Genomic DNA, 23,721 nt, shown 5'->3' with positions numbered 1-23,721 from the left:
ACACCTTGTATTATGGATAGTGTTGAGAAATGCCTTGAGGAAACCTTTAAAATTAAATGATCTGACTCCAACACAAAATCCTCACCTATTTCTCTGGGCCGATCGTTTGATGGGGAATGATGAGCAGGAGACGTCTGAGTTCTCAGTTTAACTTTATTTTATTACAATACGTCAAGAAATGTGCAGTTACAGAGTCTCTGGGTTCAATCTACACGTCCCTGACATCACATTAGGCTGGTCAGTTAATGAATTCTGGACCAGGCTGCTTTCCCTGAACCCTTTTTATATATTACAGAGGTTTAATAAGAATGTAAGTTGAACTCTCCAGAAGTCGCCTCCTTGATCTGTTTTTATCAGTTTATTTCATACATGGACACGTCATGTCACCAAGCAGAGAAGACAGTTATCTTTCTGCTCAGCACATCATGTCTGTGACCTGACCTGTTAACAAAACTTTCAAAACACAAACTCCTGCCTTGATATGACTTGCAGAGATATTGTTGGAGACACAGATGACAATAAAACATAAAACATATATTTTTGTGATTATATAATCTTAGTAAGTAATCCTTACTTGTGAACTTTCGAGGATGCCCCATTCATGCCCAGTCAAACCACTATCACCTAGTGCGGCTGTGGAGAAGAGGCACAAGCAGGCAAAGTGTCATCCAGAGTGACAGAGTGTGCCATCATGTGAAACTTCGACCTCCTCATGATATCTATTTTTTTTTTTTTTTTTGGTCAACATCATACCAGAACTTTTGGACTAATGACTATTTTTTACTGCCCTCCACATTTCCGGCCTGCTTTAATGAGTCATTATACTAAATATTACTATGAATTGAAGTGTGTGGATCCATATGATGGATTCAAATATTGAGTCAGGCTGTGGTGTTGCAGTTGATTATTCCCACTCTAATAGTTGTATTAACTCTCATTTGTACGTCGCTTTGGATAAAAGTGTCTGCTAAATGACATTGTAGTACTCTCCTGTGGCTCAGTTGGTAGGGCGACCGCCCAATGATCGGAAGGTAAGTGGTTCGACCCCTGACCCTGGCAGCCACATGCCGTGGGCAAGATACTGTGTTCAGTGTATGAATGACTTCCCAACGGTGGCAGGTGGTGAATGAGCAGTCTGTAGTGTAAAGCGCTTTGGTTAAAAGCGCTATATAAAAGTGCAGTCCATTTACCTGTTACCAATAAAAGTGTTTACCTGGGTTGTTCCAGACGTTCCAGGTGATTTTGAGCTGTTGTACTTGAGGATGGTTGTTAGTGTTAGTAGGAAGGAAAGATGCATGCCAGTACCGATTTCTCTGACAGAAAAATAAATATTTCTGGCCACAAAGACTAGAAGCAAAATCAGTTTCATGAGGTTTTTCTTTCTGGCCCTCTGCAGACAGTGAATCAGAAGAAGAAACCTTAACAGCTTCACAGCACACAAAAGACCAGAAAGGTAAAAACATACCTCATGTTGTGTTCCAAAACCTTTTATACTCTGTCACCTGCTACCTGTTGCCGATCAGGGTGGAATTTGAATTTGATAAATTAAATGAATTTAAAACAGTTAATGCCACTTAGACCCAGGTTGAATCATTTCCCCCTCATTTGTCTCTTAAGTCGTACTCCAGGAAATAATCTTTTTGCAAGTAGTAGAATAATCTGTTATTCTGTCTCCATTTTCTGTCTCTGTTGTCTGTCTCTGTTGTCTGTCTCTGTGGACGTGGGTCGCTGTCTGTTGACATACGTAACTATCTATGCGTACGTGGTTCACTATATGTGTGTGTCCTCTCTGTATGCAAGATGCTTTGATACAATGATCATGTGCTAATATTGTTTTTAAACTATGATTAAACTAAATCAATTTACTGCATCTGCTTAAACTTCCTCTGCCCTATTTAGAGTAAGATTCTATAATCACAAAAAGATATGTTTTATGTTTTATTGTTTTGTTGCAAAATCTGTGTCTCCATAATATCTCTGCAAGTCCTATCAAGGCAGGAGTTTATGTTTTGAAAGTTTTGTTAACAGGTCAGGTCACAGATATGTGCTGAATAAATGTGCTGAGCAGAAAGATAAACGTCTTCTCTGCTTGGTGACATGACGTGTCCATGTATGCAATAAACTGACAAATCAACGCATCGAGAGGGAGGCACCTTCTGGAAGAGATCTACCTACATTCTTAGTAAACATTGTTAGGCTATAAAACGGACACTGGGAACCCAGAGAGTCTGTAACTGCACATTTCTTGACATATTGTAATAAAGTTAAACTGAGAAGCCTTCATGTCCAAGTATCCTTGAGCAAGATACTGAACCCCAAATTGCTCCTGATGCTGCATTCATCAGTGTGTGAATGAATTCCCAATGGTGGCACCGTTTAGGGTAGCCTCTGCCACCAGTATGAATGTGTGTGTGAACGGGTGAATGAGCGCAGTCTGTAGTGTAAATCGCTTTGAGTGGTCGCAAAGCGACTAGAAAAGCCCTATATAAGTGCAGGTCCATTTACCATTTACCATAAAGTTTTCCTCAATGCATTTCTCAACACAAGCCTGATCATTACCTGGTAATCTTCTGCAGACCCAGTATGTACAGAATTCATTGAGTCCAAGAGGGACATCAGATCGTGTGGCTCATGGTCATAAACGTTCCCCCTATGAGAGGTAAAGAATGCATCTATGGGGCTTGGGAGTGGAGAAGTTCGTGTTTGTTTCCAGCCAATCCACAGATGGTGGATTGGCTGGAAACAAACCGGTTTGTGATTCAAAGAGAATGGTGCAGCATCACAGAGTTAATTGAGAAATCAAATGACACCTTCAGTGAGATGTGTCCCAATTAGGAGAAAAGGTTTTGACAATAGTATGTAAATGTGCAAAATGGAGTGTAAGACACAGCGTTTTGTGGAGGTTGTTAAATGAGAAAGCAGTTCATTTTAGGGATGTGTCGGTCGCGAACGAGCCGGTTCAAAGAGCCGGCTCTTTAAAGTGAACGTTGGGAGCCGGCTCACGTCTGTCAGGGAGCCGCTCTTCTTCTTTTTAAAAAAAATTACTTTTCTTGTTAGGAAAAGTACCTGTGGGTGCTGCGGATGCTGACTACGGGTGTCACGTGCATGCTGTGTGAACCAATCGTGTCAGGATTGACAAGGAACTTATTGTAAGTCGCTTTGGACAAAAGCGTCAGCTAAATGACATGTAATGTAATGTAATCAAGCAGGAAGGGGCGGGGGTGGCAGCGCTGAGACGTGACAGGAGGTGTGGTGCAAAGATGAGTGAAAGTCGAAAAATAAGTACCATTTGGATACATTTTGACAACATGAAAGCACAGTGTTAAGTGAAGCTCTCTTGTATTTAATTTGTATTTTTCAGTACTTTACTTGTTTTGTTAGGTGTGTGTGTTTAAATAAAAAATTGAAATGTCAATAGATGTCCTTTTTTAATTGCTGTACTTACATTTTATAGGCATTATCTATCTGCTTTGTGTAGCAGAGTGGTTCTTCAAACAAGTTAGAAAGTAACAAGGGATTTTACAACTGTACATGCAATTGGCTACAGCAATTTATTGAAATTTAAGTGATATATGTGTTCAAATACAAATCATAAGTCAAAACAGCGCTCAATTTGGCTGTCAATGTAGCGCTGAACCTCGTCTTTCTCGCCATCTTCTTCCCCATAATCCTCCCACTCGCTGAAGTCATCCCTTTTTCTTTTGACTCTCTCAAGTTCACCTAAAAAATAAAATGGAATAATATAGTTTTACTATTTTGTTTTACATGATTCCGCCGTAGGAAATTGATGATAAATAAACCATTGTATTAATGCAGTTATAAAATTGGGCCTATAGAGTATTTATTATTAGGCATATTATTATTATTAGACCTATTATTATAATCACTGGCGCTACCTACCTCGAACCGTGGCATCGGGCTCCCCCGCTGGGGGTGGTGTAAGCGCTCTGTCAAATTCCCTGACAAGACGTCTGGCCTGGTCGTGGACAGCGTTTCTCTCCTCAGCTGGAAACATCAAATGTTTAATTGCCAATTTAGCTTTGCAGGCAACCAATAATAACCAATAATCCATGGTGCAACTGTGGTGGAATTACTACCTCTCTCGAGTGAAAAAATGAATCAAAGAGCATGTTGATGATCCTTTTCATTTCCTTTATTATCAGACATCAAATTACACTGCCTAGGTGCCTAGGTACAGTGGAGAACACTTTGTCAATATTAAGGGCTGCTGAAAAAAGGTGTCCAGTCTCTAATAAAGTTCTCTCCCCTTTTCTCTCTGTGTCAGGGCGTTTCTAACCTTTCTGTAAACCAGAATTGTGACAGCCCACAGCTCAATGTATTGCACGTTTTCCGTGCATGCGCACGCTGCTAGGTCTACTTTAACCTTAAAAGGATACAACTTATACTTTTAATATTCTGCTTCCAAACGCATCTAATATCTGACAAATCCCAGATCCTATAGTACGTTATTTCTTGTTTAAACCAGCTGTTACACAATCAGGAGGTCAGGATGTGACCTTTAACTAAAGCATAAGACTCACATATAAAAGTAACAATAAAATATACCACTTGTAACATAAAATATACTACACAACCCGCACTCCAGGGGGTACGTGAGATTTTAAAATATACATTTAAAAAGTAGCATCCATGCAAAAATCCTTTAAAAATAATTATCTAATAAATATTTTAGGAAAATATAAGTATAATTTCATAAAATTAAGTTTATATTCAATAGGCTATTCAATTTCCTGATCCTAAAAACCCAGAGTGTCCCCCATACCAGGATGGTTCGACCCAACCTGTCATATGCCACCTGGCATCACCTGTCAATCACTTGAAAACTCAAAGATGGAGTCGTGGTTGAAGCGTAGCAGTTATAGTTTTAAATACTTATATGGTCACTGTTTTTACTACATTAGTTTCAATCACTACATTTTAGTGATGAGAAATATTTACAATACATTTAGTCATGGATTATTAACATTTAAAATGTTTGAAATATTTATTTTTTTTCAAATGTTTGAATTTTGAATGCGTTTATCAGTTCCAAAGTTTAATAAATCAGACACTGATGGCACAGCGCTCTGTTTTTAAGTCTTTTTTTTCAACTAACAATGCTTTGCCCTGGTTAGGGGGTACTTGGCTGAAAAATTATTTCACAGGGGGAACATCACTGGAAAAAGGTTGAGAACCACTGGTCTACAGAAATCAGTGGTATGTGTCTCTCCAGGCAAAGCAGAGCAATATATTTAGCCATGGAGGAAGCTCTGCTAGATGATATGGGACCTAACCGTCACATGGGGGTTTCCCTTACATCAGCTGAGCACCGGACCATACCATTACCCTGCGACATAGGGGGCACCGCAGGGAGAACGGCACCAACGGAAATAATTACAAAAAAAACATCTTGACAACAGTAAGTATTTCAAACGTGTGTCACTCTAAACCGGAAGCTCGTTATAGATCCCCGTTGCTGTTTTTAAATATTTTTGTCCGAAAACCCCACCCCCCTCAAACCACGGAACATGGATGCTTCCTAAAATGGCGGCGGTTTCTGTCAGTGTGGAGTGAAACTTTCCTAATTTTAACAAATATTTTGTCTATTTCTAACGCATGTTGTCGGTTGGAGCTGTCTGGTAATTAAAATAAGCAGTAGCGGGATACGGAGACGCTGGACAGGGGTCGTCCGGACCGAGCTGCGTGGTTCTGGGCTCCGTTTTTGATCGGCAGACCGCTGGGCTTCCTCTAAGTTGACGGTGCTAACATTGCGATCATAGCGACTGTTGTTGTTATCAGGCTGATCCACACTGAACCAGCGGGAGAATCTGACGCCGGCCGGATAGATAGTTAGCTTCAGGTCAAAGAGCGTCGAAAACCAGTCTGCAGCTTCTCATCCAGTTCGATCCGTCAGTCAGGGCTGGTTGAGGATCCTGAGGACGTGTCACGGCGCCTGTCAGCTCAAATAAACAGCTGGTGTTGGATGTCACCATCACTCAGTGTCGGGCTGAATTTGGTTTGCTAGTATTATGTAAGTACATAATATATAGTCCTCCCTTTTCCTGCTTCACAGCCACCACTGCTCGTCTGGGCTTGTTTTGTTTTGTGGCCTGCGGTCACTTTCCTCGACAGTATGAGTGTTTAACGCCAGCTATAAAATATAAACTGAAAAATAAAAAATAAAAACTGTATAGAAAATGTTGTAATCCGGATGTAATGCTGCGTTCGATTGCACTCGGAACTCGGAAAGATCCGAGTTGAAATTCCGACTTCCGAGGTAAATGCGTTTCTTTGCTCAACCTCGGAAAACATGGCCGGCCACAGCAAATTGATGATTGTTTGGATGTCTTTGGAGCATTTAAAAATTATTGTGGGGAAGTATATCAGCTACCTAAGAGAGAGAGAAAGAGCCTGCCTGGTACAACATACAGTTAAATGGTTGTGTCCTCTCTGGGTCTAAATATAGGGTGGGATTGTGGTCTGCAAATACTCAAGAGACAAAAATATAATTAAATCTTATCAATTTCCTGGATATAATAAAAAGAAGTGCAGTATTACACCTTATAGACTAATGTAGTTTAAATATGGGAAAAACTATAATATTTTTTACACTTTTACTGTGCTTTTTCGTCCCTACTACGCTCACACAAACTCTTTAATTAACAGAGTGGGAGTGTAAATACCACTATAAAGTAATCCTACACTTTTAGTGACACAAATGCTAAATGAAACGACACATAACAGACTAAATGTTGAAAATAAAGTGACTGTTTACCTCTCACGGTGTGTGGCGCCATTTTGCTTTTACGTTTTCCACGTATTTCCGACCTACTCGGGCTGCTTGGATCCTACCCAAATTCTCGAGTCGGAATCCCGAGTTCTATTGCACATTTCCGACTCGGAGGTCGGATCTTTCCGAGTTCTGAGTGCAATCGAACGCAGCATTACTATCACCACTATTGACAGCTAGTGCCAAAATGTGTCATATACCACCGGTTGCTGCTTTATTAAGGGAGTGGCTGCAGGTGACATGTGTTTTTGTCATGGTTTGATAATAATGGCCTAATAACTAAAGGGCTAATAATCATCCTTTGAATGTTTTATTACAGTAAAACACCGAGGTTAGGCCTCAGACTGTCCACTTTCTGTTTCCAATGTTTTTAACTCGTATTTCCTGGTTCCTTTATGACGGCCAGCCTTTCTGGCAAATCAAATGGAGAAGCTCCAGGACCTGAGCCAATCAGAGCTCCAGGAGCTGCTGGACAACCCGGAGAGGGTGGAGTCTATGGCCCTTGAGTCTGACGAGGTAAAAAATGATGCTTCACTTTCCATCAGTCCATTTTCGTTTCCATTTTTATAACTAATCCGTTTTTATTTCTGATGTTGGGTATAATCTATGCAAAACAATGCATATTTCCCTTTTTATGTAAAAGTCAAGCAAATAGAAATAGTTTTACTTAACTTAAAAAGGAAACAGAATTTTCAAAGAAAATTCAGAATTTGCAAATCAACAGATACATGAATAATAAGAGTGATTCTCATGAATGTGTCTGAAGTTATGCCTGTGAAGATTATAAGGACATATTGTATTACTAAATATATTTCACTTTTATATGAATGAACAATATAGCCATAATGTGGCACAATTCATTGTTTTGTATTAAAATAATATTTTACTATATTTCTAAACATATTTTTGATTCACAAATTCATTTCCGTAATGCATCCAGATAAAAATGTCATGGTTTCCCCATACTTATATACAATGAATATTTAATAAACTGTATAAAAATAAATATATATTTGTTTAAAAAATGTGTAATTTAACAGAATATAATCAAACATAATGTTTTTAAACAATGTATAAAGAACAAAATCTGCATGAAAATTGATGAGAAAAAATGGTTAAATGTTACGGTAATGATAGAATTGTTTTCATTAAAATATGTTTATATTTGAATAAAATACATTTTGGTGATACCAGCTACCCTTGAGCATATTTAAGTGCTTTCCAAAGAAAAAAACAACAACAACCTTTTGTTGTTTTTTTTTTAATTAAAAATGTGTTACGGTAATGATTTTTTTTTTCTCACAGTATCTCTAAAAATGTCAGAAAAGACCTTAAAAATGTTTAAATAGATTATAAATTCATATTAATCAGTGACTTTAGATTGTATATGTTAAAAAGGGTCAAAGAAAATATATATTCAATGCTCTTAGATTTTTGCTATGAGCTGTACCATGTTCATGAGAATCACCCATTAAAGAACAATAAAGTAAATCTCTTAAAATAATGCAACTAGGGCTTGGCCTCTGGTTCTACTTTGGAATTCAATTTTGTTAAGGATTATCAGCATGTCTACCTTTTTAGGTAGAGGCTTAGATCCCTGGACATTCACAAAGCACACACTGTTTTTTTCCCTCTGTTATCTTCTCACCTATTTAATTTTGGGAAGTCTCCCTGTGTTTCACTGGATGTAGTTGTGATGGGCTTGGCTGCAATGTGGCCATTTGGGTCGCCCACTGATCAGAATGTCCGTGGGTCGATCCCTGGCCATTCAACATTCATCCCCAAGTATCCTTGGGCAAGATGATGAACCCCAAAATTGCTCCTGATGCTGGGTCATCGGTGTGTGAGTGCATGTGAATGTTTTTTTGTTTATTTTAACCTGACTGTCTACCTACTGTCAGGCTTTTCCCTGCTATTGTGAGACTTTGGCATGCTGCCTAAGTGTTTTTGCCCACCGCCCAAGCCAAATGAATGGGAAATAAAATTAAAAAATAATTTCTACTTGTATTCCACAACAAACCCTTAAATCCATTTTTCCTTCTTAAAACAAACTACAAATGACAGAAATTCTTCAAAACAAGTTTTGCTTTTATTTTCACAATATAATTAACAAAGGCAAACTGATTTTCCCTTTTGGGATTAATAAATTGACTTGAATTCCCCCCCTGAAAGTATGCTTGTAAACAAATGGTAGGCCTTTCCATTGTAAACAACAGTGGAAATGTACATTTTGAGCAAGCTTTCTACTCGCTTCAAATAATGTCTCAACTTGCAGGGACCAAATAGCTCAGTTTCGAAAATATACCTAAATGTTCACTCTCTGACAGTGACACAGTGCAACTTCAAACTTACCTCTAAAAGTGAATAAAACTGCTTCTTCTTCTTGAGAAATGTGTCCCCTTGTGTCTGATTGCATGCTTCTTCCATTGGAATTGATATAGTGCAAACATAACTTTCATTTAACTTAACATGTTTTGCATATAAATAAAAGGTTCCTCTTGAATAAAAAAAAAAAATGTGTGTCCCTGAAGATATGGAAAAAAAAATGCACAGTCTCCCCTGATCATAAATTTAGTGATCGTGAAATTAACTGGCATCGCTAACTGTGCACAGAGTGTCCGGTGCCACGCTAAGGGGTTAACATCCCCTCCGGCTTTGTGAATGCAGCTGGGAGAGACTGCTGCAGGAGGACTGGGCCGCTTCGACTCCTTCTTACTCTTCTTAATGAGCCGCCGATCGTTAAAAAGGAGTGGATGCGTAAGAAAGAGTCTCCAATAACACCAGAAAAAGTCGCTGGATTTGTCGCCAGACGCTTTTTTGAAAAAATAGTCACTAAGGGGGTCTGAAAAGTCGCTAAATATAGCAACAAAGTCGCTAAGTTGGCCACACTGCTTTGCTGGCTTTTTCAAATGGCGCATTTGTGCAGACCACGTACTACGTCACATCCTGCTTAGCGATCTATCCAATCAGGACCCAGCAACCAGGCTGTTTTCAGGGGAGAAAAAAGACCCTGCTCTTCCAGAGGGATGAAAAAAGTCCTGACAAAGGTCCGCTCCGGACTGCTGGTAATCAAATTAGGGGAGTTTCAGCGAGTGAGACCCGCCTCATTCCGGGTATTGGGCGGTAGTGGAAACAGCCCTTTAGTCAACATCAGATGTACTGGACATGAGGTGTCTTTAGTTTCAATATTATTATTTTTTATGTCAAGTCAATTTTATTTAGATAGCCCAAAATCACAAATCACAGATTGGCCTCAAAGGGCTTCACAGACATGGTACGACACTTTCTGTCCTTAGACCCTCACAGCGGCCACGGAAAAACTCCTCAAAAAACCCTTTTAACAGGGAAAAAGAAGAAGAAACCTTAGGGAGAGAGACAGAGGAGGGATCCATCTTCCAGGACGGACAGACGTGCAATAGATGTCGTTGTACAGGGCAGATCAACAGAGTAGAATAGAGTAAAGTGTCTGTCAACTGGGCTGCAATTTTAATCACGATCACGATTTTGGCTATTTAAAATGTATCATTCCATTCATAGAATGCTCTGTAACAGAGCCGTTGTCTGAGCTTTCCACAATAGGTGCAACTTGCATCAATATTCTTCTTGAGTTTCTGCAAATATAGACGAGTTGGATAACACCAGTGTATCCTGTGTAGCATTTTAAAGGATCTCTTTGACTTTGTTAGTCAAGAAAACCTTATGTGGCCAAAGCCAAACTTTCTCCCAATAAATATCTTCAACAAACGTAGACCAGTTGTTGTGTTCTTGGCCTGCCATGAACCATGCCAGGTTTCCCAACAGTTGTAGAAGTGTTTAGAACCGTATCACTTCATATTACACTTACTAAGGCATAATGTTACTTGTTGCGTAACATATTTATCTGAGGAATAATTGTCCTAATAACTAATTTGAATAAATTTAATAGTATATTTGCTTGCAAATGTCTCCTGGTATCCCTTCATTCAGGAAAAATACATTATTTGATATTTTTTTCTTCCCCCCTTAAAGTCTTTTATGCACTCATACAATTTTAATTGAGGAGTATGTGTGCTCCTTGGGGGGGAAAGAGTTAGCATTTAGCCCTGCTTATGCTTAAGCTTATGTCTGTTTGAGCATTAAGTAAGAAAAAACTGAGATTTTTGCTCACAGGGATCATTCGCTCAGAGAACTGCCGCTTACTGTATATTTTCTCTTTTTTGGACCATTCTCTGTAAACCATAGAGATGGTTGTGCATGAAAATCCCAGTAGATCAGTAGTTTGTGAAATACTCAGACCAAACCGTGACGCACCAACAACCATGCCACGTTCAAAGTCACTTAAATCACCTTTCTTCTGATGCTTACTTTTTAACTTCTGCAGGGCTGCCTTTTGTATGCAACTCTGAAAGAAGAGCTCAAAATAATAAAAAAAAATAAATGATAATGACCTAATAATAATGACCTACAGTTTTAAAGACCCATTGTTGACCCATCATAGTTTTCCAACATTGTGAACTGAAAGTTCTTCTTCAGATAAATACCCAGACACAGGTATTATGAGAGTTATATAGTAATAGCAAAAAGAAACATAAATCAGCTTCTCACTGATTTATGTATTTAAAACATACTTACAATTAGGGCTGCACGATTATGGCCAAAATGATAATCACAATTATTTTGATCAATATTGTAATCACGATTATTAATCACATTATTCATCATGTTAGGAAAAACATCTTTATTTTTATTGCACTACTTTTAAACAAACAATAGGAACAGTTTTTAGTGTGTCACAGAGTGTCTGATGCTTGTTGTAAACAGAGATCACTAAGTGAACGCAGCAGCAGCACATACACACTGTACTGCTACAGAGCTTACTTTTAGCCTGTTAGCAATTTGCAGACTGGACGCTAAGATCCCCTCCGACTCTGCAGCTGGATAGACTGCTGCAGGAGGACTGTGCTGCTTCGACTCGTTCTTACTCTTCTTAACCATCGGCCCCCGCGGAGTTACTTGAAGGTCTCGCTGCAAGCTCACTTGTTATTTATTTAGGCAGCTACATGAAACCTTATCTATGCTTTCGCCCCCTGGTGGTTGGTGGACTACTGGTGTAGAAACTAACATCCTCCTCTCACCACTTCCTCTATGGAGTCCAGGGGACAGTTCAGGACAGAGCGCACTCTCCTGATCACTTTATTTGGTCTCTTTCTATCCCTGTCCGTACCGTCCCTCTCCAGCAGACCACAGCATAGAGCAGACCTGGGCATTGGGCGGCCCGCGGGCCACATCCGGCCCGTTGGCTGTCCTTGTCCGGCCCGCGTGAGGTTACCCAGAAATTAGAAATCAATGAAAAATTTGAAAAAAATAGCATTAGCATTAGCACTAGAGCTAACAAGCACTTTTACTATAGTTAAGACAACAAATATAGCCACTAATATATATGACAGAAGAAAATAAACTTTAACAAACCTTGTGTCCTGTCAGCCAGCCACTATAGAAGCCTTTTGATACTTTATATCAACTTTATATGAATTACTACGCACTCGTTATTATTTACCGTTCGTTTTTTCATTTAACCGTTCCACCTGTTATATCCTGTCACTACCTTTCAAAATTAAAGCACCTGTTTCACCCTGGGCAGCACAGTTTCAAAATAAAAGCACCACAACATTGTAAAACACCTACAAAATGTACAAACATGAAAAACAAGCTACATAATACAAAAACACCAATAGGAACCTTGCTAAAGGTCATTTACAGTTGTGTTTAAAATAAATGGAATAGTGATATAGTGATTGGAGTATTTACTACTTTTTACTTGAGTTACTCCACATTAACGGTCTTATCATCACATGTATTCTTATCAGTAGCAGCTCAAAACCATATAATTTACTGTATTTTACAAAGCGATTACATTAATATTGAGCAGAATTTAGTTCAGAGTTTTGGTCCAGCCCCTGCAACCTTCGTGGTATTGGTCATGTGGCCCCTTGGGAAAATTAATTGCCCACCCCTGGCATAGAGGATGGCTGAAGCCAGACCGCAGTCTCCTCAGCAGGTGGAGGAGACTCTGGCCCTTCTTGTAGAGAGCACAGGTGTGGTCAGTCCGGTCCAGTCTATTGTTGAGGTGAACACCCAGGAATTTGTAGTTCTCTACCACCTCAATGTCTAATCCCTGGATGTTCACCGGTGTGAAGTGAGATATTTTCCTCCAGAAGTTACTGATCATCTCCTTCGTCTTGCTGGTGTGGCACAGGGCCGGGACTTTCTCTAGGCCAGGTCCAGATTGAACAAGTGCATGACCACACCACAGAGCTGGTCTGCACAGTCTTTGAGCAGTCCTGGGCTGATGCTGTCCAGGCCTGGGGCCTTCCTTGCCTTGATTTTCTTTAGTTTGACTTCTCACCTGATCATCTGTTATGGAGAGGGGGTGGAGGATGACTGGGTAGGGGATGTGGGGGTAGTAGGTGGTGAGCATCTCAGCAGGGGGGTCAGGTGTTGAAGATAGCAGGCTGAGGAATGCAGGTGGATGGGGATCTGGCTAGCTAACGTCAGCTGTCTATAGAAGGAGTTGTATTGAGACTTGCTATCGGAGGATTAAAAGCCCTGCTCTCACCTCACCCTGAAGTGCATTATTTCTTTAAACCTGTTCATATTTACTATTATTATTTTATTATATTATTCTAATGTTATATTTGTATTAGTAGTGTCTAATTCAGCAGCAGTTTAATTAAAGTCATATTTTTGTATGAAGAAGTCATGTATATTGTCTTTATTGTTAGTTAGCACATGCCAAAAGCACTGTTAACTAAATTTAAAAGCTTAATGCGGTGTGTTGAGAAATGCAGTAAGGGAAACTTTTTAAATTAAATTACCTGACTCCAACAGTAACCTCTCACCTATTTTTCTGTGCCAATCGTTTGATGGGGAATGATGAGCAGGAGACATCCGAGTTCTTAGTTTAACATCATTTTATTACAATACGTCAAGAAATGTGCAGTTACAGAGTCTCTGGGTTCAAACATCACTTCCCTGATTTACACAAAAAAGGCGGATCAGTTCATGAGGTCTGACCCCCCTTCTGTCCCTTGAACCCTCTTTTATAACTTAACAGAGGTTTTACTAAGAAAAGCTGCCTATTAGCATGCAGTCCAGTAACAGGACTACAGTTTTTAAATGGTCTGATAAAACAGGATTCAGTGGGAAAACTATCAAATGTTAAACTATCAATTTCAATCCCATAGGCACAAGATCAAGGGTGTGGTTAAACGAATGAGTGGCTTCATTAACTTTCTGATTAAAGCCAATCGAATCTTATAAGGAGATAAAAGCAGTACTAAGGCTATCAATATCAACGTCAACATAAATACTGAAATCACCTACAATAATTATAATAACTTTTCAGTTTCTGTTTTCAGTAAACTTGATAATAATTCTGAATACAGGAGTAGGAGGCCGGTAAACTAGACAAATAGGCTGTTGGGTTTTCTAGGTTAAGAACAAGGCTTTCAAATGAGTTGTAGTTTAATTTAGGTTTTGGTGTAATTAGAAGGTTTGAGTCATATATCGCTGCAACTCCTCCTCCTCAGCCTTGTATTAATATGACTAGGAGGAGTAGATTCATTAAGGCTAACGTATTCTTCATCATGCAGCCAGGTTTCAGTTAGACAAAATAAATCAACTCCACTCCACTACTCCTAGAAAAGACGAGCAGCTCCATCCAAAGTGGGATGAACACCATCTGTCCAATTCAGACCAGGTCTTCCCCAGAATGTCTGCCAATTATCTACAAAGCCCACCTCAGACATTTTATATAATGTGACTTCCTGGTCACAGAACAAAGAGTAAGTAAACTAGATGTTGAATTTGACCAGATGTCAGCTTTGCAGTTTGTGATACCGTGTGCATGACTCAGCCTTGTACCCCACGGACACGGACAAAACAATCAACAAATTGTCTAAAATATAAAGCTTCCATAGTCTAATGCCTATCTTTTTCCTCTTCAGATTCAGAACATCCAGCTGGAGAGAGAGATGGCACTCGCATCAAATCGCAGCCTGGCTGAACAAAACCTGGACATGAAGCCTCGTCTGGAATCAGAGAAGGAGGTGCTGGTGGAAAGATATTCTCACCTAGAGGCCATCAGAGAAACCTACAGACAACACTGCTCACTGAAAGGTAGGGGGGTGGGAGGATTTTCCTACTATAGCCGGGAAAGTCTCAGGCCACGCCCTTTCAAATGTCCACTCACTCTGCGTGTCTCCACTACAAAAAGGCCCCCAGAGGGATTTAGAGACTCCGGAGGTGACGTATGGTTTTTCGATCGTCGCGACAGATTAAACACGGGAGACTCAACTGTGGCCGCCGTCGCTAACTGTGCACAACGTCAGCAGCTGATAACAAATCAGCATGGCTAATTATGCACGGCGTCTCCACTGATCATAAACAGTGAGTGTGAATTAACCGGCATCCCTAACTGTACACAGAGTGTCCGGTGCTTGTTGTAAACAAACAGAGATCACTAAGTGGACACCTCCTGCAGCAGCAGCACATACACACTGTACTGCTACAGAGCTAACTGTTAGCCTATTAGCAATTTGCAGACTGGACGCTAAGGAGTTAACATCCCCTCAGGCTCTGCAGCTGGGAGAGACTGCTGCAGGAGGAATGTGCCACTTCGACTCATTCTTACTCTTCTTAACGAGCCTCCGGCCCCCGCAGCTCGTTAAGAAGAGCCGAAAAGTTGCTAATTATAGCAACAAAGTCACTAAGTTGGCAACACTGCTTCGCTGGCTTTTACAAATGGCGCGTGTTGTTGTGGCGTCGAGTACTACGTCACGTCCTGCTTAGCATTCTATCCAATCAGCAACCAGGCTTTTTTCAGGGGAGGAAAACGGCCCTGCTCTTCTACAGGGACGAAAAAAGTCCGGTCAAAAGCCCGTATTCAAATTAGGGGCGCTTCGGCGAGTGAGACCCGCCTCATTCCGGGTGTTGGGCGGTAGTGGAAACAGCTCTTATGTGGGACAGTAAAGAGAATCTTGATCTTGAGGGAGGGGGGAACAAAGTATTTTTAGGATCTGAATACTTCTTATATGAGGGCAAAACTATGACTTTGTTAAAACAGCTTGTTTTATTTCTTTTAATTCTCTCTGCTAATTGTATTTGGCCTGGAACCATTGTTATTGCCTTTGAATAAAAATATTTATTGGCAAGAAATTTTGATGCAAGGAATTTGTCTTTGTCTGCTTACTCAAAAGAGGACAAAACCTGGAATCTAGAAGAATATAAAAGTGTATCATGTATTCAACATATTTATCAATAACATAACTTAAGAAAGCAATGGCCTTATTATTATGGTACCGCAGTCCTTTTTAGAGATATTAAAAGGGTATGTAAAGTCATTAAAATGTGTACTTTAAAATATGCAGCCTGCTTCTGTGACAATTGGATATGTAATGTTTCAGTAGAATTGTGCATGTAAAGATTCTTTTTGAGGTTTGCCCCAAGTTGCCAGCATTATATTTTACTAGCATACAGTTTACAGTTGTATCTCTGTTTCTCTTTCACTCTCTGCCTTTCGCCTCCACTCTCTCTGCTCTGCTCCTCCTCAGATGGGATGGTGGGTCAGGTGTCTCCAGAGGCATTGTTCTCCAGACTACAGACAGAAAGCAGCAAAACGGAGGCAGAGTCAGAGGTAAGGACCTAACTGTTAAACACACACGTAATGTGAAATGCATGCTCATGCTTAGGTATGTAGTTATTGGTGTTTCGTATAAAGGTGCTTGAACAGTTTTTTGTAGTGGACAACAGTGTATAAATAAAAAGAAGGCAACTATTTTCTACTTTGTTCCAATGATTGCAATGTAAATAATAGAAACACAGCATGTTACAGCATTGAGCCTGGTTCAACTTTATTTCCAGATAACCCCACCAGAGCCAGATGTCCTGATTTCATAAAACTCAATGAGAGGGCTGGCTTTTTTCATAATTCAAGTAGTTTATTTTAACACTCCATTAGTTAATTTCCAGAATAGTTAGTATTTTTTAATGAAGGTATGAAACATTTTTTTAATACAACAATGACATTCAAGAGGACTGTATCTGTGCTGGAAGCAGTCCCCACCACAGATGTACTAAGGACACGTGAGGCAGTGTTATAAACCAGTGGTTCCCAACCTTTTTCTTGAGGGACCCACATTTTTACCATTGTAAACTTTGGCGACCCCCCATTGTCCATTGCTTCTATGAAGCCGAACCCAATGTGACTTTCATGGTACCCTCTCTTTTTATTTTTGAGATATTCAGCATTTTCGTCTCCCTGACGCTTCGCCATTTTCCCATAGCTCTGTGTTTCTGTTGTTAGGTGAGGTTACCGCTAGGTGAGGTTACCGCTAGGTGAGGTTACCTGTGTATACTGCAGGAGGGATGTTACACATGTCCTTATTCTCACAATATAGCCTTTATTTTTAAACTTTTCTATAGTGATTTTTCTATTTAAATAAATGAATAAACGTTTAATGTAGCCCTTATTTAGTTGTTTTTGTCCCACTAATGTATTAAATGCTGACTCATCTATATTTAACACATTAGATTTATTACATCCCTTAAAATCAAGAGGGCTTCACAACCCCCCGTGGATCTTTGGCGCCCCCTGGGGGGGTCGGGCCCCCCCGTTGTCATAAACAACTGTTTCTTTTTCACCACGTCTCTAGCCAAGTTGTTTCTCACATTGTGTCACAGGATATTTGCATTTTAAAGTCCAGTTTTTCTCAATCACAGTCTCTCGTTGTCTCTGCTTGGGAGTTTGTATGTGTGAATATGTGCTTCTTTGATTAATGGCTGTTTAAAGGGAGCTAGATGTGCTCAGCACTAATCATCACTGTCTCTGTCTGCAGGCTCTAGCTGATGAGTTTCTTGAGGGTTCTCTGCCATTGGACTCCTTCCTCGATCGCTTCCTCTCCCTGCGCTCCCTCGCTCACAAAAGACGTGTGCGAATAGAGAAACTCCAGGAGATCTTACGACAGAGGAGCGAGGGCAATCCCAACGCTATGACATTATCAGCAGGCATCAGCCAAGACCCAGCTGCCATGCCCTCACCATGGAATCAACAGACAACAACAGCAACGACAACAAATCCGCAGCCAAACGCCAAACCTCAGTCCTCCAGCTACCAAAACGCCTCACAGCCAGCCTCCTCTTCTGCAGGGGGCTCCTCCGGCCTCCCCTATAGCCCCTACCCGGTCTCCCCACCCAACCCCCCCACTCCGGTGGCAGCAGGATCCGGCCCGGGAGGCAACCCACCATCACAGTTTCCTCCATACCCAAGCTCCGTCTCACCTTTCACCCCAGGAGGGAGCTACTCCGGCCCCAGGCCTGCTTTCGGGCCCCCAGCCTCAGCCGCCTGCCCTTACCCAGCCCAGCCCTCTGGCTCTTTCCCTGCCCCACACCCTGGCTCAGCGTTTGGCCAGTACACCCCAAATCACCCCCAGAGTGGCCCCGCGCCCTACCCGGCCTCTTACAACTACGGCGGCTACAGCTACCCAGCTGGCTCCACCTATTCCAATTCTCAGTCGCCAACAGGGAGACCTATCTACAGACCTGGATATGGAGTTCCACAGCCGTACTCATGAAAGCACCACTGCTCCGCCGTCTTAATTCTTCCCTTCTTTGCTATCTTCCCCCTTTCTCCTCCCTCCCTTCCTCCCTCACTTCCTTCCTCCCTCCCTTAACTCCAGACTCCTACACCTTTGTCCCTCTCCTCCTCGTCTTTGTACCTTTTTCTACCCTCCTTATTCCTTTCTCCCATACTGAGAGAGGTCTCTCGCTTTACTTCTGTTTGTTGCACTATTTCTCTCTTTCTCTAAGTATCTGTCTAATGATCTATCCGTCTTTCTCTCTTTCCTTTTACCTCTGTCTGTCACCCTACAACCCACCAACTCCCCCACACTAGTCTCAGGTTGTTGCGTTGTGTCTAAGTGTTGAAACACTTGTATCTGGCCCCTTCATACACTCCCTCCTCTTTCTTTTCTTGTGTGTATGTGTTGCTGTTTGGCAATCAGAGTCCTTATAAACACACAAGTGCACTCCCCCTTATGACATGTACTATGAAAAAAAAATGTCTTTGTAACACAATGTCAGTGTCCAGTAGCTGTCTGACTAGACTCTGTCTGATTCACATTGTTATTCATGAGCACAGTTTGCATTGAAAAAAATGACTCATAACGGAAGATTTATGTACAGGGCTAGTTTTCAAAGTGGATGGCTTTCACAAAATATGGATCTTATATTTAGTTCACTTAAGATGCAGGGTTTTGAGAGAAGCATATTCTCAGCGGTAGCTGCTTGGTCTATCAGCTCTTCCAGACGCTCACCTACTACAAATATAAATGTGGAAAGTGAATTTCTTGATGCACAATTACCTATGGACAGTGGGCAAAGGAACCACCAATAAATCGAGTCACCCTTTATTTTTGTCAACCAAAGAACCTTGTGATAATGACAGTGCTTTTTCATTTTTATTTTTTATTTAAATGATCTCATCAAAAGAGGGAGACAGCTGTAGCTGTGTGTCAGCTCCTGTACTTCTCTTCCCATCACTGTAAAGGCCCAGTCACACCACAATGTGTCCCAGTGAAGTATGTTAAAGCTTGGTGACGTAGTGACTGGCGGGGCTAGTTGGTGAACTACTGCAGTTGGCCATTAACATGCTAGCCAGCTGGCAACAGTAGTAGTGAACCAAGCTTCTTCTCTGTTTTGCCTATACTGGTTTACTCCCTGTGGTATTTGCTCTTAGAAATGTTCATATTTCATTCATTAACAAGTTACAGAAGAGGAAAAAGGCTCTGTTCAGGAGAGGGAGCTGATGTTTAGGTACTGTAAATGATTGTCAGTAAGCCACGCAGCAGTCTGGTCCAGGACTACACTAATGATTTGAGAGCTACCAAGCAGCCCCTGCAACAGTTTTGGAAATGACCCAAAGCCTGTTTTATACCACAGTGCATGCTAGCCCTGCATTCAAGTCACACAAGTAAGCCACTTTTCCTAAAAATTAAAAAAAGAGTCAACAATTGTTTTTTTTGTCTTTGGCCACTTAGTGGCAGTGGAAACCTTTTTCCCCTGTATCAGTGTATTATCACTTCAGAAAGATGATATGCAGATGGTGTAAACAGTTGCTGCAGCGACTGTCGAGCTTGTTACTGATTCTCTGTGGGTTTGTCACTTAGAACGACATATTTTACAGTGTGCACAATCATCTCTTCTTTTATAGGGAATTCAAAGTAATTCCTTCCCCAAGGCGTGTCTCCATCCCTAGAGCCAAATCAGGATGGTAACTGGACATGTAGGCAGCTGCCATTTTCAGTTGTTTGCAGTATGTCAGAATATCTTTATTACAAATGCATAGAGCCAGGTAGATTCACCTGTTTATCAACACATGCAAATCCCACTAAAGCATGGTGTCTTCTGCTAAAAGCAAGTACAACTGTAAAATGAAGTGTATGCAAGGACCTTTTTCTTTAGGGGGAGTTAGGAGTACTGTAGTCCTATAGGAAGACCCTGACTTGAGACAATAATGGAGTCTGTTGTACTCAGACTAGTTTGAACCAAACATAGTTTCACTTCTTTGTTCCCTCTTTGTCTGTTTCCTCTCTACCAACACTTGTCTGTGCTCCCTGAAGCCTCATTCCTTCCTCCTCTATCCTGACCTCTCCATCACTCACCTTCTCTCCACATCTGCTTGATAAATATGAACTGATGCTTGACAGTGACTACTAGAAGAAAATAGTTTTATTTCTATAAGTTCACACTATCAGTGAGAATACATGTGGTGTGTATAGTTGTTTGGAGTGAAAATATAAAGGTTGGTGATCTGTTCTGTGTCAATTGAATCAATTCAAATAATATATAAATGGCCACATAGGCAGTTGATGAAAGATGATTTATGGATCACGGAGAAGTACATACCACCTCTCTAGTTTCTATTACACTAACCACCAAACTGTTATATCCCATGCAATTGTTACCTTGCAATTGTAACTAATCATTCTTTCTCTTTCATATCTCTTCTGAGCACTTTGTTAGTATTATCCATATCTAAAAAGCTATACAATTAAAGATTCTCTTTTAGATATTGTTGTAGCACCGCATTAGACCTATCAAGTTGTTAAATTTCCACCCAGCTCAAAACATCAGTGAAGATGGAATTGGACAGTGTTTTGGTAAGAATATTATAAAGTTTGTCCTCAAACCAATATGCCAATATTGTCACATACATATGTTGGGAATTTAATCAAGCTGAATCATTCATTGATCGAGATTAATATCAAATTGGTCCCAGCTTCTCAAATACTGAAGTGCTAGTCACACTCCCAAGAAACAAAGCATGGAATCAGTGAGTGAGTTGAAAGGTCATAATTCAATTGGTCGTTAAAAATCTGTGTATCATTCGTTCTTTCCATTTTCAATTGGCAATCAAAAATCAAATAATGAAAAATTGACTGGTTATTCTGTTATTTGTTTTTTTTATTATAACACAAAAAATTGAAAACATGCTTGTTTTTTCATATTTCAATATTAGGCTCTGATCAAAAATACGAAATGGAAAAACAGGCACCAGAACTGAATTTGATTTTAATATTTAATTGGTCGGGTTTACTTGACCCGCAAGTTTGACTGCGGTCCAGTGAGCCGTCATTCTCTTCTCCATAGTCAAACCAGCCGTCCCTATATAATAATAATAATAATATATAATGTAGTGCGCCTGTATTGTGATATTCACGGTAAATTCATTGAGACTGCTCAGAGTGAGTTGACATGAAGGATAAACACTTTACTGTCATTCTTTCTCACTTTTTTTCAGTATGAAACTCAAAGCCACAGAGAGGAGATGAAGTATTAACTTTACATGAACACACCACGTGAAATGATTAAATTGCGTCGCTCCAAAAATGTATTACACAAGTGTTACACAACCAGTCTCAAATAGCTTACCAGATACATATAGAAAGAATATTAATTGCAATATATTCACAGAACCGTCCACTGTGGATTTTTTTTAATAAAACGCATTTGGATATAAACTATACAGTAAAATATTACATTACAAACTTCCGGGCCACGTAAACCCATCCATCCATCCATCCATCCATTTCCGCTTATCCGGGGCCGGGTCGCGGGGGTAGCAGGTTAAGCAGGGCATTCCAGGCGCCCCTCTCCCCAGCCACAACATCCAGCTCCAATTAAATACTAAAATCAAAATCAGTCATGGTGCCTGTTATTCCATTTCGTTTTTTTCATCTGAGCCTAATATTTAAATATGAAAAACAAGCATTTTTTTGTGTGTTTTTTGTGTCATAATAAAAAATAGCAAACAAAATAACCAGTCCATTTTTCATTACTAGATTTTTGATTGCCAATTTAAAATGGAAAGACCGAATGATACACGGATTGCTAAAATAAAAGTGTAAATGCAGTGAGTTGAAGACATTTACAAGGTAGATGTAATGTAGCGAGGGCAGTGTGCCAGTCTGCTCTTCAATTTTATTTTAAATCACGATATGTGAGAGTTTGTTGGCCAGAGAATCCAGAAGAGAATAATTTGGGGGGGGTTTTGTGTCAGAATGGACTTTTACCAAGCTTTAATTTCTGCCCAAGCATCAGTAAGAATCTTTCATTGGTCACAGCTGGAGTTTTATCAGCAGTAGTGTCACTACAGTATGAACAAGCAGTCAGTCAGCAATCTCATGACAGCCTTTGTCTGTTGATGCACCCTCCAAATGCTGACTGGACATCTAGCCCACGTCATGCCAACAAGACAACAATGGTTGGGAAAGTTCTATAGTAGTGTTTTTATTATTATTTATAACCAGGTTTGGAGTTTCCTGTTTCAGCTGTTTGTTATCACCCAAATCCATGAAATGATAATTAACTCCAGAGGTGTGTCTACTTTGGTTTTCTGTTAAACTGCCTGAATGGTCGTCTGAGTGCTCGTATGGTTTATCTGAATGAACTCAGTTATAAAGTTTATCTATCACATCCACTGATCTCAGCAGCTTTCCTGGCAGTTATCATATCAGATCAAATGATGGGCAACATGATGAAAATAAGACCAGGTGTTTTTTTTTTTTTTTAAAAGATGTAAGTCATTTAACTGTCTTTCTATTGCTACCTTCTCTGATGCCAAGTGCTCATGAATCAAAAATTTTTAGCCTCACTTTTTGTTCCCAATGTTTTTTTTCATATTCAGAGCTAAATGTGTACATTAATTATGTGCTATAAAAATAAAGAATAATGAAGTCTTTATAGTATTTCACAACTACAGCTCCATGATGTATTGACAATATATTTGACCATATATATACATGTCAAAAGACTCATGGGAACTGTAGTTGTATCTGTAGAGGACAGTGGTGCACTTTCCAAAGATCAAATGACATTCAGAGTCTGGTTGCTACGGTTACCTCTGTCTTTTGTCAGGAATGACAACATGGACAAACCTCATTTAACCATGAGACCAACAAGGTTATCTGAAGGTGTGGCACAGTCAACTTTCTGAACCTGATATTCCTGAAACATGGCTAATGTTACTGGCTTACTCACAAATGTCCAGAATTATTGATGTGCCAGTGAAGCCTCATGAAGCATTTTCTTTATTTTCTGAGCCCACTAGATGGCGCCCCTTGGTTCATTGAAAAAGGCTCTAGCAATCAAGTGTGTTTTCAGCCCTTTGTTGAACAGAGAGCTCCATCTGGTGGAGTCAGAAAATACAGAAAATGCTTCATGAGGCTTCATTGGCACATCACTATCCAGAATATTGGTCATAATTTCAGAGCCCCAGAATATGTCCAATGAAAATGATTCCTTTTTGTCACATGGATGAGGGTGCTCTGTGTCGTTGCTCCAACCACTGCTCATGTGTTTTTGCTACAAGTACAGCTGAAATTTGGAAAAAGCAG

General features: G+C 40.2%; 1 protein-coding gene across 1 annotated transcript; it reads left to right on the top strand.

Annotated features, from left to right (window-relative positions):
• The first annotated feature begins 5,252 nt into the window (after positions 1-5,252).
• vps37c (VPS37C subunit of ESCRT-I) lies at positions 5,253-23,066 on the top strand. The gene is made up of 5 exons (XM_059334661.1): positions 5,253-6,031; positions 7,197-7,306; positions 14,776-14,947; positions 16,381-16,463; positions 17,665-23,066. Exons 2-5 carry the CDS (start codon positions 7,214-7,216, stop codon positions 18,397-18,399), a joined length of 1,083 nt encoding a protein of 360 aa, XP_059190644.1. The 5' UTR covers positions 5,253-6,031; positions 7,197-7,213; the 3' UTR covers positions 18,400-23,066.
• Positions 23,067-23,721: the final 655 nt, after the last annotated feature.

This window comes from Centropristis striata, chromosome 1 (assembly GCF_030273125.1).
Source record: "Centropristis striata isolate RG_2023a ecotype Rhode Island chromosome 1, C.striata_1.0, whole genome shotgun sequence".
In the NCBI taxonomy this organism is placed as follows: Eukaryota; Metazoa; Chordata; class Actinopteri; order Perciformes; family Serranidae; genus Centropristis; species Centropristis striata.
Note: the sequence above shows the minus strand (reverse complement) of the source record. Positions and strands in the feature narration are given on the sequence as shown.